The sequence below is a fragment of the Ammodytes marinus genome (genome assembly GCF_949987685.1).
Source record: "Ammodytes marinus genome assembly, chromosome: 13".
NCBI classification, from domain to species: Eukaryota; Metazoa; Chordata; class Actinopteri; order Uranoscopiformes; family Ammodytidae; genus Ammodytes; species Ammodytes marinus.
In genome coordinates this window covers 18,442,392-18,459,944 of record NC_137217.1, presented here as the reverse complement: position 1 = coordinate 18,459,944, position 17,553 = coordinate 18,442,392, and the positions used below count along the sequence as shown (strand labels likewise).

General features: G+C 40.2%; 2 protein-coding genes across 2 annotated transcripts; both read left to right on the top strand.

Moving 5' to 3' along the window:
• The first annotated feature begins 860 nt into the window (after nucleotides 1–860).
• Nucleotides 861–9,869, top strand: LOC307259538 (metalloreductase STEAP4-like). The gene is made up of 10 exons (XM_080039467.1): nucleotides 861–1,336; nucleotides 1,713–1,820; nucleotides 1,923–1,993; nucleotides 2,119–2,206; nucleotides 3,948–4,226; nucleotides 4,371–4,465; nucleotides 4,561–4,671; nucleotides 6,337–6,379; nucleotides 6,557–6,721; nucleotides 8,703–9,869. The coding sequence occupies exons 1-10, from the start codon at nucleotides 1,109–1,111 to the stop codon at nucleotides 8,958–8,960; spliced, it is 1,446 nt and encodes a 481-aa protein (XP_079895593.1). The 5' UTR covers nucleotides 861–1,108; the 3' UTR covers nucleotides 8,961–9,869.
• A 4,931-nt stretch (nucleotides 9,870–14,800) lies between these two features.
• Nucleotides 14,801–17,109, top strand: LOC307259360 (mucosal pentraxin-like). Its single transcript, XM_080039176.1, has 5 exons — nucleotides 14,801–14,871; nucleotides 14,999–15,053; nucleotides 16,003–16,105; nucleotides 16,210–16,504; nucleotides 16,652–17,109. Exons 2-5 carry the CDS (start codon nucleotides 14,999–15,001, stop codon nucleotides 16,868–16,870), a joined length of 672 nt encoding a protein of 223 aa, XP_079895302.1. The 5' UTR covers nucleotides 14,801–14,871; the 3' UTR covers nucleotides 16,871–17,109.
• Nucleotides 17,110–17,553: the final 444 nt, after the last annotated feature.

Genomic DNA, 17,553 nt, shown 5'->3' with positions numbered 1-17,553 from the left:
GGATTTGTTCAGTCTGCTAAATGTATATTATTTGTTTTGCACACATGTCAAAGTAATTACACACTTGGTAGGGCATGTGAATTGTATGGTCATATAATAGAGATTCTGCAGGGGAAGTGAGGAGGGGGCAGGGAACATTCCAGCACATTGTGTTTGCATACTGTGACCTAGACTTGGTCCAGATATAATGTTTTGTAGAGAGAGCCTGGTTTTTACTGCTTCACAGTAAAATGACCCATACTTGTCTGAACACTCAAAGTTTTTACCCTAGCCTTAATTTAGGACATTGGTTTAAGATGTAATGTTTGTTTTTTTCTGCCATTATTTTGTATATATATATATTAGTAGCCTACTACGAGCATATATATATATATATATATATATATATATATATATATATATATATATATATATATATATATATATATATATATATATATATATATATATATATATATATATATATTTGATGGGACTTTAAAGTATTAGTGATTTGGTAAACGCAGAAACACCAAAGTATGTTGGCAGGCTGTAATCAATCATATGTGGTATTCCAGTGTTACATAACTAGACATGGCTTCCCAGAAAAAGGTCTTGAAATTTTGACATTTGGCCACACTATTCCCTTTCCCAACACCAACACACAGAGACATAGACACACACACACACACACAGAGTTTGTACAAAGAAAAACATAACCGCCCACTGACACCCATGCCAGCAGAGAAGAACATGCCTCCCACCTTTTTTTGCCATGGAGTTTCCCAGCATAGTCAGATTTCAACCTGAGCCAAGGGAAGGGGTGGGCCACTACTAAAACTGACTCCAGACTGAAATATCTTTCAATCTACAGGGTAATAAGTTAGAAGAACGCATGGCTTGTACATAAGACCAGTTGGTTTTGCTGCTGACACTTTTTCTTCCAGGAAGCACCCAGGAGAGCTGTTACTTCGAAGCCTATTATTTTGTTGTTTTACATCTGCTTTGAATCTGGACACATTAGTCAGTCATATGTCTGTAAAGCTGTCTGGGCTTTGACAGAAAAAAGCTATAGTGGAGTGTTTTGTTCACAGGAGATATCTTCACTGTTTGTGTCGGACTCGAAGCAATGTCGGCTGAAAGACCGAGCAGCTTGTCGAATGAGGTGAAGCCAGAGAGCGTGTCACTGTGTCCTCTGGGCACGGCAGCTGTAGCCCCTGAGCGGGAGCTGCTGTGTGTGTTTGGGACGGGGGACTTTGGGCGCTCTCTGGGTCAATGTCTGCTCCAGTCTGGCTACAGGGTGGTGTATGGCAGCCGCAGACCTCACAGCTGTGGCCCCTTGCCTCAGGGAGCTCAGGTACAACCCTTTTGCATGACCTCTTCTCACACTCTGATCCTTCAGAACATGCATCGCGTGATGGTCCTCAACCAACTCAAATAAGTGCGTCCATGAAAGTCAAAGTGTACAGCTTCCCTTTGGAAAGAACAAACAGTTGTTATCAGGGTTAAAGTTGACTGTGCTAAACAAGGTCACTGATCATGTGTCTGTAGCATGTGTGTCTGCAGCACATGCAGCTGTGTGTTTGTTTTCATCCTTCAGTCCATATGTAATTGACTAGTGAACTAATGGCACTCGCCAAGCGTGCTGAGCCAGTTTTTTTTAGCAAGTGTGTTGTCGCGTGGTGTGGCCATGATGCATTTTAATTATGCTGTGATTGTGTATTGTTGTGCAGGTGATGAGCCATGCAGCAGCAGCCCAGCAATCCAGCGTGGTGTTTCTTTGTGTTCACAGACAACACTATGACTTCCTTGAGACGCTTGCACCTCAACTCAAGGGGAAGGTATGTTGTTGTGCGGTCCCCTTTGTGCCTTTGTGTAAATTAGCAAGTTGGTTCCTTTTTCTAACTTTTAATCCACTCTGCCTATTTGACATGATCGGAAAGGTGCTGGTGGATGTCAGCAACAACCTCAAGAAGAATCTATACCCGGAGGCCAATGCTGAGTATCTGCAGAGGTAAAAAACAAAATAAGGCAACAATGAATTCATGAAAATATTGGGAGATCTCAAGGACCATATGTATTGGGATCACTAAAAGTGGCAGAAGCGGTAGCAAAACATTTTTTTTTGTTGTTGTCCAGACTGATCCCTGGAGCTCATGTGGTGAAAGCTTTTAACACCTTGTCTGCGTGGGCCCTGCAGAATGGACCCTCAGATGCCAACAGACAGGTATTGATTGTGTCTGTTTGTGATTTCCTGATTCCATTCCCATTTGTTGAAAACACTCTCATTGGCAAAGTGTATATGACACCACATTCTGGGATTAGTTTTTTCACTTATTCAGGGTCATTATTTGTCCTAATGTTGACGTTACCATACAGTTCAGTCAAGAATACTTTGGTCAAAAGAACATGTATTCAATTCGCAGAAATTACTTTGCAGTAAATTATATTTGCTTATGGCTCTGATCTCCCCACTGTCCACACACACACGTGGAAAGCATGCATGCTCTATGGTCACATATCCGTATTGGTCGCAGATTTCAGTGTGGAGGGCGTTGCCAAGCAACGTATACACAATTTCACGGTAGCGAACTAGACTGCAGTGTTTACTCCTAAATGAATGAGCGGTAGCCTACTAAAACAAGTTTACTTTACCTCACCAGCATCATCAGATGACCATTATTCATCTGAAATAGTCATTATTTACAACAACATAAACACATTACCTCATCGTGATCCATACTAACTGCCGTCTCTCGTTCATTCGCTTTGTGTGAGGACACATAATCTTTCAGCTCCGTGAGAGAGAGTAGTTAGGTGACACTGCTGCATCAACTCATTGCAATCAGGTGTGTGTAGCTCTGACTGACATTAGTTGATGCTGTGTCACTAACCACTCTCACGGAGCCGAAAAGAGTCCGGTGCCCTCACACTTTCAACACACGGACATGCACTATATTGCTTCCTGATCATTTGAATCTCGCACGCCCGGCACGAGCTAGAAAACAGCTTCACGACAGCTGGCGTCGTAAAAATACTACCGCTTTTGTCCAAAGGGGCCACCAACGTGCAATGTTACTCGTAGTGGCTTTAAATAAGGCTCCTCTTTGAGTGATTAGCCAATCAGATGCTTGGAGAGGAATCAGCTGTTGGTCAGCTGAAGTAGCAGGGTTTAACTGGCTTGACCCCATATCCTGCCTGAACTAACGCTATGCTCCATTAGTGCTTGTTAAACTCTTCCACTTCAGAACTATACTCATTTTACAAATCTCTGACATGGTCACACAGTGGGGTGTTGACCAACAAGTTCAAATGTATAGTCTATCTCATAAAGGAAGGCATTTCAAGTATTATTAACTCATTTTTGAAGTTTTGATCAAACCAAATCCAAAAAGCCAAATCCGAAAAGTCAGGCTTGTGTCTTTGCTGGAAATGCCATCTCTGATGTATCCTTGAATCAATTAACTGCACACTGTCTCTTAGATCTAAGCTTTGCTCTCTCACGCTGTACTGCAAAGCTGCAGCATATTTTCTGTTTCATTTTGATCTGGTCTGTGCAATCCCAGAGGACAGTCAAAACCACACAGGAGAGAGTGTGTGTGTGTGTGTGTGTGTGTGTGTGTGTGTGTGTGTGTGTGTGTGTGTGTGTGTGTGTGTGTGTATTGTGAGGGAGCTTGTTCAAGTGTGTTGGTGTATTTGGAGCACAATCAGCATCACCATCACAAAGTTTTTGACTGAAAATTCTTGACTTGACCTGCTTTCCTCAACTGAATTTAAGTATTTCATACAAAAAGCCACAACATCTCTAAGTACATGTATCTTCAATCCTCTATTGTGATAACCATCCTGTCATCGTTGCTTGTGCCCACACACATAACACATAAATACATAAGACCATGAGGACTTACATGTCCTTTAATGGACATTTCAAGTGCTCTTAACACTATGCAGATGTTTTCCTGCTTTAGGTGTACCTGTGTGGGGACAGTGCTGAGGCAAAGCGGGCAGTAACAGACATTGGGACCAAACTTGGCTTCACAGTTCTGGACAGAGGGACTCTCTCAGCAGCCAGAGAGCTGGAGGACTTCCCACTGCGGCTGTTCCCTGAGTGGAGGCTGCCGCTTCGCATTGCCACCGGCCTCACAGCTTTCTTCTTCTTCTATCTGCTCATTAGAGATGTCATATACGCCTATGTTGAACAAGACAAAGACATCTCCTTTAGAATCATGGTGTCCCTGGCCAACAAGGTAAAAGACTGTTTTGTGTCTTGTAATTGTTCCTCTTTAAACATGAGTCTAATGTGTGCTCCGTATACATTGTTTAACTGTATAATCTGGTGCACTTTATCCTCACGACAACCACTTATGTGTTCATCCCCCCTAATCTGTCAGGTGTTCCCCATTGTGTCTCTCATCATGTTGTCCCTGTGTTACCTGCCTGGTGTCATAGCTGCCGTCCTTCAGCTTTACAGAGGAACCAAGTACAGGTCAGACATCAAAACACAGGGATCTGCAGAGAGGTGAACAATGTCCAATGTATTTGAAATAGTGCATCATACAAGTAAACGTCTCTTTGTTTCAGGCGTTTTCCTGACTGGTTGGATCGCTGGATGCTGTGCAGGAAACAGCTGGGTCTGATAGCACTTGGCTTTGCTTTTCTGCATGTGCTCTACACTCTCATCATCCCCATAAGGTATTTAACAAGTGCCCACGTCCTCTAACCAATTTGTGTTGTTTGTTTCAACCAAAATAGATAATGACAACATGCGCTTTGAACGTTATCAAAACTGTGACTTTATCTACAGTCAGTTTAAGCCCTGCAGTAAATCCTTCCTCAACGAAGGTTTTACTATTTAGTTTGTTTTGAAAATGTTTACAGGGATGTTGTTTCATTGTTGCATCTTAGAAGCTTTTGATTATGTTGTTGAATAGTACTTTTCTGAAAGGGTACTTAATTATACTTAAACAACCTGCATTTATTTACAAGGGGTTGCTTGGCGTTTTTTTGCAAGGCAAAACTAGTAACCTGGCAACTGTGTGTGTATCCTACTGTAATCCCTCAAAACATATGGTACAGTATAAAGCATAATAATAATCAGACCTCAAAGAGGTTAACAGCATGTACCATGACAATTCAGAGAATTAGCCGTGAGTTTCATAGAAATTCCTCTATGGTTATAGAAAAATGTATTTAACTGAAGAAAAGGCATGCTGTCAGCTAGAAATAAAATACTGCTAGATAAGCTGTAGAAAAAAAAGCCCCCAAAAGAGAAGAATGGTAAAGAAGCTTACTGTAAAAAGAAAGAAAGAAAGAAAGAAAGAAAGAAAGAAAGAAAGAAAGAAAGAAAGAAAGAAAGAAAGAAAGAAAGAAAGAAAGAAAGAAAGAAAGAAAGAAAGAAAGAAAGAAAGAAAGAAAGAAAGAAAGAAAGAAAGAAAGAAAGAAAGTTGTCAGGTCAAGGCAGAATGTGCTTGCTAGTAATGATATAATAATAATAGTATAAAAGGAATAATAATTACAACATTGTATTTAAAGGCACCTTTAACGAATAATAAAACGTGTCTGTGTGTTTGTTTGTGTGTGTGTGTGTGTGTGTGTGTGTGTGTGTGTGTGTGTGTGTGTGTGTGTGTGTGTGTGTGTGTGTGTGTGTGTGGGTGTGTTGCACTTTAATTAATTGATGTGATCATTTCTTATTTTTTTGCGCTTTAGTGTCCTACACTCATGGATAGATTATCATGACCACTGCCCTTACAACCGAAAAATGCACACTGCATGTGCCCCTCTTGATGTGCTCTCCCCAAGCACAATCATTTAGTCAACCAATAGCACACGGCAACTGAACAGCATAACTGTAAAATGATCCAACAACGGCTAACACGAGGTTCAGGGCGGTTTCTCCGCTAAAATAAACACAAGAAGGCTGAGCCGCCAATTATCTAAATGATATTCAATAATCACGGGGGGCATCCTTTATATGAAAATATCAGGCTCACTTGAGGTTATTGCACCAGCAACATGCGGCGCACGTACAGCCTTTCATAACTAAATAATACACAGACTGAAGCAATCAAGTCCCTAACTGAAAGTCTGCTCCCTTTCCGACACGCCGCCATTCTGACATGCCGCCTCTCCGACATGCCCCCATTGCGACAATCCCCCAGTCAGGATAATGATGTTTTTCTATGGTATTTTTACGAATAAAAAGTGAGTTTGTTTTAGAAAAGTCCTTGCAATTAGATCAATTAAAAATTATTATTACAATTTGTTGTGGTAACTACGATACACATGTAAAAGCTAGGTCTACTTGAATTTCTGTGATGACTTTTCTTTCTGAATAGTTTTGTATTTTTCATCCTACAGATATTATGTGAGATACAAGATTGCTGAAAGTACCATCTCAAAGGTAAGACAACCATGTGCCATGAAAAAAGGTGTGTTGAAAAAAATCCAAAAATGTTGTGTAAAAAAATTAATAAACTGGTTAATCTCAAATAATCAAATTTATAATTCTGTACTGTTTCCATCTGTACATAAAAGTGGTTAATAAACTTCCATCTGTCTTGCTTACTGTCACTTTAAGATCAAGGAGAACCGGACAACAGAGTTTGACCTAACCACGGCCTGGCGTGCTGACTCTTACTACTCCATGGGAATTCTGGGATTTGGCCTGTATCTACTTTTGGGAATAACCTCTCTCCCCTCCGTCAGCAATGCTCTCAGCTGGAGAGAGTTCAGCTTTATACAGGTGGATACTGGCCTGTGTGTCTTGAGTCATATGATATATGAGGTATCTGGAGGTGTTTGAAAGAGTGAGCTTCAATATGTCATACATATTATGGACACAGAATACAGAACTCTAATTGAGCTGTGCGAGATGAGGTGCAGCTCATCCAAAATGTGTCTGAATCCCTGCATTGATTCATTTTACTGGTGGTGAAGGCCACTGTGGACATTTGTATAACAGTTTCCAGTGTTTCTGCCAAGCAAATCCATCCAGCTGCTTTCCCCTTTCGCACATGTTGGTGACTGTGTGTTTTTACAGGAATGACTGAATAGCAATTTGTGTTATTACAATTGAGAAGAACACTTAGGGGACTTTTTAAATGTATTCACATTGTTACATGTTCAGAAACTTAATCAGCCCACAAGTTAAGACGGTATACTCTCGACTTAACGTGTGCACTGGTTGCAAATGTTACGCTCACCCTATAAACCTTTTGTAGCTAACATACAGTATTTGGCGCTCTTAGAACACAAACAACGGACACTGAATGCCCAACAAGCACATTTTTACACTGTAATTGAAGGGCCATTACTATGATATTTCACACAAGCCAGCTTCTGATCAAATGAATCCAGACAAGCTCACTGGGAAATTTAATTTTGGACAACTGATTATCTCATCTCTGTAGAATATAAAAACAGCTGCATAATATGACACCCCAATTGATGATTCAGTTAACACAGAGATACACACTCATCATTTTAAATAGGCTCAGTTGGTATCTGCTTAAAATGGGCCCACTAGAAATATTAGTGTGTTATGATATTTTTTATAGTGTACTGCCACTACAGTATTGCACCTTTTATGCTCTAGGCAGGCAAGGTTTATGTTGGTGTGGAAATTTTACAGAGTCTACTGGACCTGTAAGGAATGTGGGTCCATTTTCACATCATGCCCATTAGCCAAGATTCATACTATGACTGATGAGGACAATTATGTGCTTCAGTCGAGATGGAGTATGGTTGGGTTGGCCAGAAAAGTTGTTTCCAAATTCCCGGTGAACTTAATCTGTTTAAAGTGCGGTAGAAATATTAACATGCTCCCTTTGCTAAATCTTCTACAGTCATTGTTTTTTACCAGGGAAGACAAGCCTTTTCCCCCACACTTCGACCCATCGGAAATTAAATTGGCCTCACCACAGGGAACAAACTCATTCATAAATGTAACTGGGTCATGTCATTTTCTCATTCCACACCCCTCCCCTTTACTCCAGCCCCAAATTAGAGCAGTGCTTTAAATGTTAAGTTATTCATCAAATGTAATTTGGGGAGCATACATTATCCCTGGCCACAATCTTGAGGTTGTGTTCATGTGTATAAAATGGATCTTATGTGCTGTTTATATGTTGCAAGTGCGTATGTATGTGCATGTGGTGTGTATGTATGCAGGCTATCTATCTGCAGTAGTTGAATTTTTTTTTTTTTTTTTTTTTTAACCTTTATTTATACAGGTATATCCCATTGAGACCGAAGACTCTTTTGCAAGGGAGACCTGTTTTCCTTTCCCACGTTACCATTCACACACACATTCATACACCGATAGCAGGCTAACTATCGACATTCACACGAGGCAAGGTAGGTTAAGTGTCTTGCCCAAGGACACAACAACTATGACACAGGTGGCAGGGCGGGGATCGAACCTCCAACCCTTTGATCATCAGCCGACCCGCTCTACCAACTGAGCCACAGTCGCCACAGTCGCCCCAAATTGTCCGCATGTACACCCATGCACACAGATAACGATGAGTGGGTTCAAGTGCGTGCACATGCATAGGTGAAAAGCTTTGTCTCTGTAAAGGTCTATCACATTCCGGCTTGATCCTATAACGCATCGATTAGCTTTATGTTAATCAGTGCAAGTGTCACTGTGTGTATCTGTGAATGTGCAGGTGAAAAGGCATGTGGCTTAACTTTTCTTTTTTTGTTTTCTCTCTCTTTTCCAGTCCAAGCTGGGATACCTGACATTATTCTTCTGTACCTTTCACACTTACCTGTATGGCTGGGACAGATTCCTCCGTCCGTCCAGCTACAAATGGTACAGTCCTGCGGGCTACATGCTGTCTCTGGTGGTGCCCTCGGTGGTGCTGGTGCTCAAGCTTCTGCTCATCCTACCCTGTGTGGACCGCAGCCTCACCCGCGTCCGTCAGGGCTGGGAGAGGACAGATCCAGAGGAGGAAAGCAGAAAAACATTGCTAACATAAAGACACTCACAACAAAAACAATGGAATGCACATATAACAGGAGAGATGGAACTGAGACAAGGGCAGGGATTTGCCTTCAAAGAGAACTATCATTAGGAAAACCCCAGCTCAATGCTTTGGCTGTCGTCCATCCAAGACTGTACAATTATACACCTTTTGTTCTCCTCTCGATTGTCAACACAGTCAGTCCTGTCAACTTCTCTTTATGTAATCATGTTGGTATTGTTACATTTTCTAAACACATTCCTTTGCATGTTCTGTGACACGTATGTAAAAAACAAAAAGCTGAGAAGGCTCTTTGTGTCAAGAAGGAACTGGCAAGTGATTTTGAAGAGGACGTTCATTGTTGGTGCACAGAGGGAGCATCATTCACAAAAACTGCTCAACTAGCTTTCAACAGGAACGGGGACTTAGGTGTGTCTGCATTTACAGTAGATCTATGGGAAAGACGTCAGTATGAAGGGTCATAAATTGTGTTTGACAGGGCAGGGGACATTTGATGTCTGTGATGCTTACTCATTAATGGGATATGTCAGGAATAACCGGTGACTAAGAATGTGTCAGCAAGAAACAATTGTTCACAATTACATAAGGGATATTATAGTCGATCTGCAGAGCATTACACCTGCATTACAAAGATGAAAGCACATGAGTGGTTCAGAAAACGACAGCAAATAGTACACAAGGGGTTGCTGATTGGTTTACTGAGTATGACAATTGATGTGAATAAACATATGCTATGGCCTTCACAGTCAACAGATCTCCATCCAATTGAACACCTATGGGAGATTTTTGGCTTGTGTGTCAGGCAGGGAATTTATTTTGGAAGAATGGTGTTCATCCCTTCAGTAATGTTTCATGGACTTGGCTAATCCATGCCAAGGCGCAGTAAAGCTGTTCTGTAAGACACATTATGCTTGTGTTTCCCTTCATTTGTCACCTTCTGTACATACTGTAGATACTTATAGACCCATGCAAAAGCAGCCTTACTGTATTTACTTCTCCTGTTGCTGCTCCTTTCCTTTCCTGATTGTTACAGACGTTGTCGCTGAGACCAGCAACTTTTGTGGTATTTCCCTCAACATTAGCAGCAACCGTTTGACCAAGCTCATCAACATTCATTGGCAGTATATTTGGCAGCTCATGTTGGGTATGCTTTTGGCTTTGTCTGTAGATTCAGATTTTTGGAATTGTTTCACACGGCTTTTTCTGTTGTTCTTCCTCATTAGTGTTGCCACATGTCAAGTGTAACCACTGTGCAAGGCTTATGAAATTAAACTTCAATCTGACTCAATAGCATATTCTTCTCTTTTTTTCTTCCTTATCCCGTGTACATGCTCACTCAAACTGTACTCTGCCCCGCTGAGTTAGCTGTGCGCTGTCTAGTCGTCTTGGTTTCTGATCTCTCTCCAGGGTTCATCCCTCTGGCTGATCTCATGCCGTTCTTCAGGATTCATTCCCTCTCAGCTGCAGGCTTTCTCCCCAGGTGCTAGTGTACTGGATCTCATCACATCCGTGCAGACTCCAACACTGAAATCCTCCGCAGAGAGGATGTAATATTTGGTTGTGACAGTACAGATAGGGCCCTTGATGTTGTTCGACTGAAGTTTATTTGATCGCGAAAGGGAGTGAAGAAAGCCTAGTAACGCAGGTAACTGATAGTGGTTAGTGACACATGATCAAGCATAAATCTTTAAACAGACAAGCTGGCTTTGACACATGTAGTATTTTGTCACATGCATAAATACACTGACACATACACACACATGCACACACGCACGCACGCTCTCACACACACACACACACACACACACAGACAACCAAATATGTAGTAAGATAAATGCAGGGAAGAAAGAGGGAGAAAGAAATTAAAAATTAGTTTGCACAGTCAATACAAAGCAAAAGTATTCCTCATCTTCAACACCAAACAATTGAAATATTAATAATCGAAATATTTTCCTACTTAAAGGCACTACGAGTAAGATGGCACGTTGGCGTCCCCTTTGGACAAAAGCGGTAGTATTTTTACGACGCCCGCTGTCGCAAATGCTCGTGCCAGGCGCGCGAGTGTGAACTGAGAAGGGCGCAATATAGTGCATGTACGTGTGTTGAAAGTGTGAGGACTCTTTTCGGCTCCGTGAGAGTGGTTTTGACACTGCATCAACTAATGCCAGTCAGTACACACCTGATTGCAATGAGTTGATGCAGCAGCGTCACCTAACTACCCTCTCTCACGGAGCTGTGTCCTCACAGAAAGCGAATGAAAGAGAGACGGCAGTTTGTATGGATCACGATGAGGTAATGTGTTTGTGTTGTTGATGTAAATAATGACTATTTCAGATAATGGTTATCTGATGATGGTGAAGCAAAGCAAACGTTGTGTTAGTACCAACCGCTCATTCATTTAGGAGTAAACACAGTCTAGTTTCGCTCTCGTGAAATTGTATACACGTTGCTTGGCAACGTCCTCGTCCCGCCCGTAGTCACTCTCTCTTTTCGCTTTTCTTCATTGCATTCTCTTTTTTTCTTTGATGGTTCAGCCTCGTTACCAGTCATTGTGACGACAAATAACTGTCTCAAACAAGGCTCCCGCTCCCCTTCCCTCACCTAGAGGGATAGGCTTCTCAAATCACGCTGCAGCGCCACACTGAAATCTGCAACCAATACGGATATGTGACCATAGAGCCTGCACGAGCGAACCGAAAATCGGACTGGGTGTGCGACCAGACCAAAAGCAGTAATAAAAACTATATAAAAACGTCTTTCTTTGCACTGATGGTCCCGTTTGCTGTTAAAGGTAATTCATGATTATCAGAGGAAACATGAGGCTGTTTAAAAGATATTTAAATGTTACTCGTAGCCGCTTTAAGGAAATACCTTTATATACATTGAGCTGCTATAAGTTATGAACTTTTTGGATTGGAAAGGCATGTGAATGAATACATGAATCCTGAACAGATAAGTTGTTGGTGTTGTGTTGTGAGGAAGGTAATAAAATATCCTTTACTGTAATAGCCTATGCATTGCTGTGGGTCTCAGGCTTGCACCTTAATCATCAACTCAATCATTTATTTACTGTGAAACTGTATATTTTTTAATTATATTATTAATTTTTGTCACTAAGAGGCAGGACAGCATGTAGTGTAATGTAATCTTCTTATCCTGTGTATCACAATTATGTTGTAGCCCGCGCATGGATTTTCACAGATGATCATATATGTTAAATAAAAGATACATCATTTTATGTTTTTTCCCTTGTCTGTAGTCCTGATAGCCTTTTTAGTCGTGATACAGCACCACAAACGGATTGAAGAAAAGCACATGGTAAAGTGTTTTTTCATATATTCTTCTCTATTTCACATACGTATGAGAATCTTTCCAGCTCTATTCTTATAAAAATGGATAGGATCAATGGCCATCAGCTTTTGTGTCATGTTTGTAATTCAGCTCCCAATGGCTTTTAAGAGTTTTAGGCCTATTTGTGTTTTTTAAGGTTGTTTAAAAATAAATCACACTACTTTTAGCACTTGTATCCTCAGGAATGGCGTTGACTTATGCCAGTTTTATTGCACTATTTTCCTCACCCCACTGCCTTGACTCCTGCTGTGATACAACATTTCAATACGCTACCAACTGTAACCTTCCACAGTTTAAAATAATTTCCCCTGAGGGCTTTAACAGTCTGGTAACTGCTTCCAAACCAAGCCCCAACCTCAGCGATTTTTTACCAGCATCCAATAAGGAAGTGAAACACATTGCAGTACCTTCTGGTGGCCACTAGGGATGGTACCAAGACTGAGCAATTTTTCTTGGACTCACTTGTTAAACAGGCCGTTTTCACAGTCTTATACAGCCTGGTCCACAAAACCATTCTAGTCTGTATGTTTAGGTCATATCTCCATGACAACACTGAGGTGGGGGGATTTTTTTTCTAGTAGGCTAGTTTTTATTCTTTTCGAGGTTAAAATGTGTGAATAATTAGGGGCGCAATCTCTTGAGTGACAGCTCTCCGCCCGTTGTCCCTCACTTTGCCTCGCAGGTATATGTCAGCTCGATGGGCGTATCTCCCTCCCCCCGACGTGACGTCGCTTCCCTTTTTCGGCAAGAGGAGTGAGGAGGAGTAAAAATCTCACAAGATGGCGACGCGCATAAACCAGGATTATTGGATGCCGTGTGAATAACTGAGGTCAGCCCGGATGCTACATCCATTTTAATATACTATCTATGTTCCAAACCTACAACCTGCCAATTAAATCCTATACCATCAAATGTTTTAAGTAAAAGTTTCTCTCATTGAATAGTCCTGTTCTTAAAAATATCACAATGCCCACAGCTTTCCAAACATCCATAACAAATCTGCAAATTCTGAACAAATATAGACAGCTTTGGAATCTTCTCTATATGACCAAAAGACTCAAGACGGATGTTTCTGATCAACTCACTGCCAACTTATCCTACAACAGTCCAATTGCATTTTTTGATTTTGGTTATTCCACTGAAATGGCCTTGACCAGAGTATAGTCAATAATTAACTAATTAGTATTGGTTACTGACTGCTTACCCTTGGCAACATCTTCTGGACATATGGTATACATTTACACCAATTGACTGACGATGCACAGCTGTATTTCCCTGTATACCCTAATTATCACTCCCGACTCTTACATTTAGAGAGATTACTATCAGAAATGTTAAAGAAATGGTTAAATCCAGACATGACAGATTTGGTCCAAGAAATGATGGGCATTTGTATGAAAACCTGATTAACATTGATGGCTGCATTATTTGTGCAAGCCTGAACCTTAAAAAATATTTGAGTGATTCTGAACTCTCATTTGAAATTCTAGTCTCAAACCACAAGGCTGTTACCGCAACGGAATTTTTTCATCAAAGTAATTTTGCTAGAATGTGACCTACTCCATCATTGTGTGATGCTGAAACCTTAACCCATGCATTTGTAGCCTCCAGACTGGATTATTGTAATGTCCTGATTCTCTGGTCTTGTTCAGAATGCTGCAGCTGAATCCTGACATAAACAAGAACATTTGAGCGTATCACACCCATTCTGTCTTCTCTTCACTGGTTACCAGTGCAAGCTAGACCTTGAGGTCAAGGTGATTATTACAATTTACAAGGCGCCATGGTATTACACCACCTTGTTTATCTGAGCTGATTACACCATCTACACCGGCTCGCCTTCTTCGCTCTCTCGATGCTGGTCTCCTGGTCATTCCTTCAGTTCACAAAACATGTTTGGCTTAAGACCATTTATTTACCATTCCCCCAATCTATTGAATTATCTTACAATTAATGTTAAAGGGGAAAGTTGAAATCTTATGATCAAGACTTAAAATTTACCTTCATGCACTCTGTAACCACTTACCCTATTGTTAAATCCATCATGTTTTAATATCATTTTAACATTGATGTTTTTAAGTGGTTTTGTTATTACATGTTTTCGTTATTTGCTTGCTGTATGCCTGTACAATGGAAAATTCTACCAGCTACCATAGTATGAGGATCGAAACAATTATTAGGATATAATTTATATCAGATCAAGTGGAAAAATAAAAAAATAGCAAAAGGGCCAAAACAATGGTCATATAATGCAGGCCCGCTTCACTCCATTTTTATGGGGTACCTCTTTTGAGTGTTCAGAGCCTGCTGTTTGCCAGTGTAATTTGCATTACACAACCACAGGGGATATCTTTTAGTATGATTTCTGTTGATTCAGCGGAAAAAGCCCTGGCTTTTTACATTTCAGGAATCTGTGTCGAAAACTGCAGAAGTAAATAGAGGAAGGAAACAAACAAATGTGCAGGCAGAAACAGGAAAGAGTGGGGGGAGAGTACAGAACTCACGATCATATTCACTGCTGTGCACACAATCCAGACGCCTACTGTAATTCAAGGTAAGAGCTAATGTGTGAGAACTGCATAATATAGGAATTATAAAGATATGTATTGTATCTAAACCATATGTATTGTTTTTTTTAGGATTCTAGATTTTTAATGTGTCCTTTTTTGTCTTTGTGTTAGATGGAGTTTGTGTTGCTGGTGGTGATGCTGACATCATGTGCTGCAGCTCCCCAAGGTAAACAACATCTTAAAAAAAATCCTAATTTAAGAGAAGGTATACGAAAAAAGGAGATGTAAGTGCTTGTAGAGTCTGTTGCCATTGACCTTTGAGTTACTTTTTCTGTCAGGCTTCTTTTAGCAATGAGAAAAAAAAACTTTATTTTATCACAATGAAACACAAGGTTGTGCAATATATTAGCATATCAAAATACAGTATATACAATATCTACCTAAATTACCTGTTACCTATGCTGTCCACAATGGTCATGTATTTATTTTGTATTTGTAATAATGATTTTAATATTAACATTTTCCACATACTTTTTGCGTAGTTTTCAGCTAACATGTTTCAAATACAATATTACCTCAATCCATTGGTTGTCTTGGTGGTTTCATAACAATTGCGAATTAGTTCAATTATGGACGTTTGCTGGACCTACAAAACCAAAACACTCGTCTTCTCTGTCCACTTTCAAGTAATTAGCTACTTGTTTTGCAGAGGACACTAACCTACGTATGAACTTGTGCCAAACAAACAGATGTCGGACAAGACAATAAGCAAACCAAAAAGTGAAGTGGATCAAAAAGGATTGTGTTAACCATACAAAGCATATCTCCGAGTGTATGAATTCCTTCCTCTATGCTTTGAAGTTTTACAAAATCTTGGCTGAAGGAGTAACCACACAGCGAGCTGCAAACAATGCTTATATTATATACGCAAACACAAGTTAAGAGTAATTTTACTGCAGGTTTCAAACAGTTTCCTTTAAAATATATTTCCCGCATAATAGGCTATACACAGTACATTTGTTTTGTTTGAAAGCAGATACTACAAACTATAAATAATAATTACAAAAACGATGTATAATATAATCAATTTAAAACTTCAGTCTCACCAAAGAAAAAACATTAAATAAATGTATGCATAAAAACAAATAGACGTAAACATTTTTATTTTCTTCCAGATCTCTCAGGTAAAATGTTCACCTTCCCACAGGAAACCAAACAGGCTCATGTGAAGCTGATTACATCGAGACAGGACTTTGGTGCTGTAACCCTCTGTCAAAGGTAGTAGCACTGAATGTGCAAAAAAATCCATAGATAGAACCCACTGTATCTCTGAATTAAAAAAAAAGTTTTACAGGTGATAATGTCTTTTATAATACCCGCAGGTCCTTTACAGACCTCAAAAGAGATCACGCCCTCTTCTCTTTGTCCACATCCTCCAATCCCAATGACTTCTTGATCTTCTGGGACGCAACAAATGGGGAGATGGAGCCTCATGTCGGGAACAGTAAGGTAGAATTTGGAGATAAGGACTACAAGCGAAACATGTGGCACTCTATTTGTACCACGTGGGACTCTACTTCTGGACTGGTGCAGCTGTGGCTGGACGGGCAACCTTCCATTATGAAATTCATGAACTCTAGAAACATCAGTGGACCCACAGCAATTATCTTAGGACAGGTACAGTTGTGTCAATGAGCACCATAGCTAATGTTCATCAAACAAGTGCTGTACATGTGTTTAACGTTTGGTTTATTTTTTCTTCTCTGGTGTATAACTCTCAGTAGCTTTTATTTACTGTGTCTCAAACCTTTGCAATGTCTACAGGAGCAGGATTCCCATGGTGGGGGGTTTGACCTTAAGCAGTCTTTCGTGGGCATGATGTCTGATGTCCACATGTGGAACTACATCCTCTCCTCCTGTGAGATCCGGAACTACATGGATTATCGAAGCTTCACCCCAGGGAATGTCCTCAACTGGAAGGCGCTGGAGTTCCAGATCAGAGACAGAGTGCTGCTGGAAAATAAAGAAATGACCTGCCCATAAACTTGTAACACTTCTAAAAATATGTTTTAGAAATGCGAGAGAAAAAAAATCCCTAACTGATTTTATGTCCAATGTACCAAGTATACATTATCAGTGTCATCATATGTGAAATCCTTCTTCATTTAAGGGTGAAAGCAGTCAAACATTTGGATTTTATGTCATTTTATGTTTGTAGTAGAACATTCAATTGTGTCAATATGTTGTCTTGAATAATTTGGTAAAGTGGTATTTGTTGTATTGCTCTGTTCTCTGTTTACAGTTTTCCACAATTGCTTAAACACATTTCCTGATAGACTACCTCACTTTTTCAAAATCCTAAACACAAATCTCAAAACTCAAACACAAAATGCAAAATCCTTCACTTCTCTTGCAAAAGCACACTTTACCCTCAAAACAATGTTAACTCTTCACTAAATGGTGTTTTCTTTTCAAATGACAAACACACACATCATATGACTAGACATTTCTAGCACTCATTGAACACTGGTGTGCAGAATGGAAAACACTGTAGTATAAATGCAAACCACTATATGAATGCTTTATCAGTAGAATTATGCCTTTGCATGTTCATACACTTTCACCTTTAGTAACAACAAATACTTTACGGTTTTTGCCAAATGCTAACACACATGTTGCAGAATAGTTTATTTTGCCATTTCAAACAAACACAATGAATAGGTAGG

Bases quoted from the DNA above. Each gene is read 5' to 3' on its own strand.
- LOC307259538 (XM_080039467.1), top strand. From the start codon at position 1,109: ATGTCGGCTGAAAGACCGAGCAGCTTGTCGAATGAGGTGAAGCCAGAG. The intron at 4,466-4,560 runs GTCAGACATCAA...TCTTTGTTTCAG, and splicing joins TACAGAGGAACCAAGTACAG to GCGTTTTCCTGACTGGTTGG. The intron at 4,672-6,336 runs GTATTTAACAAG...TTCATCCTACAG, and splicing joins ACTCTCATCATCCCCATAAG to ATATTATGTGAGATACAAGA.
- LOC307259360 (XM_080039176.1), top strand. From the start codon at position 14,999: ATGGAGTTTGTGTTGCTGGTGGTGATGCTGACATCATGTGCTGCAGCT. The intron at 16,106-16,209 runs GTAGTAGCACTG...TAATACCCGCAG, and splicing joins GCTGTAACCCTCTGTCAAAG to GTCCTTTACAGACCTCAAAA. The intron at 16,505-16,651 runs GTACAGTTGTGT...CAATGTCTACAG, and splicing joins CAGCAATTATCTTAGGACAG to GAGCAGGATTCCCATGGTGG.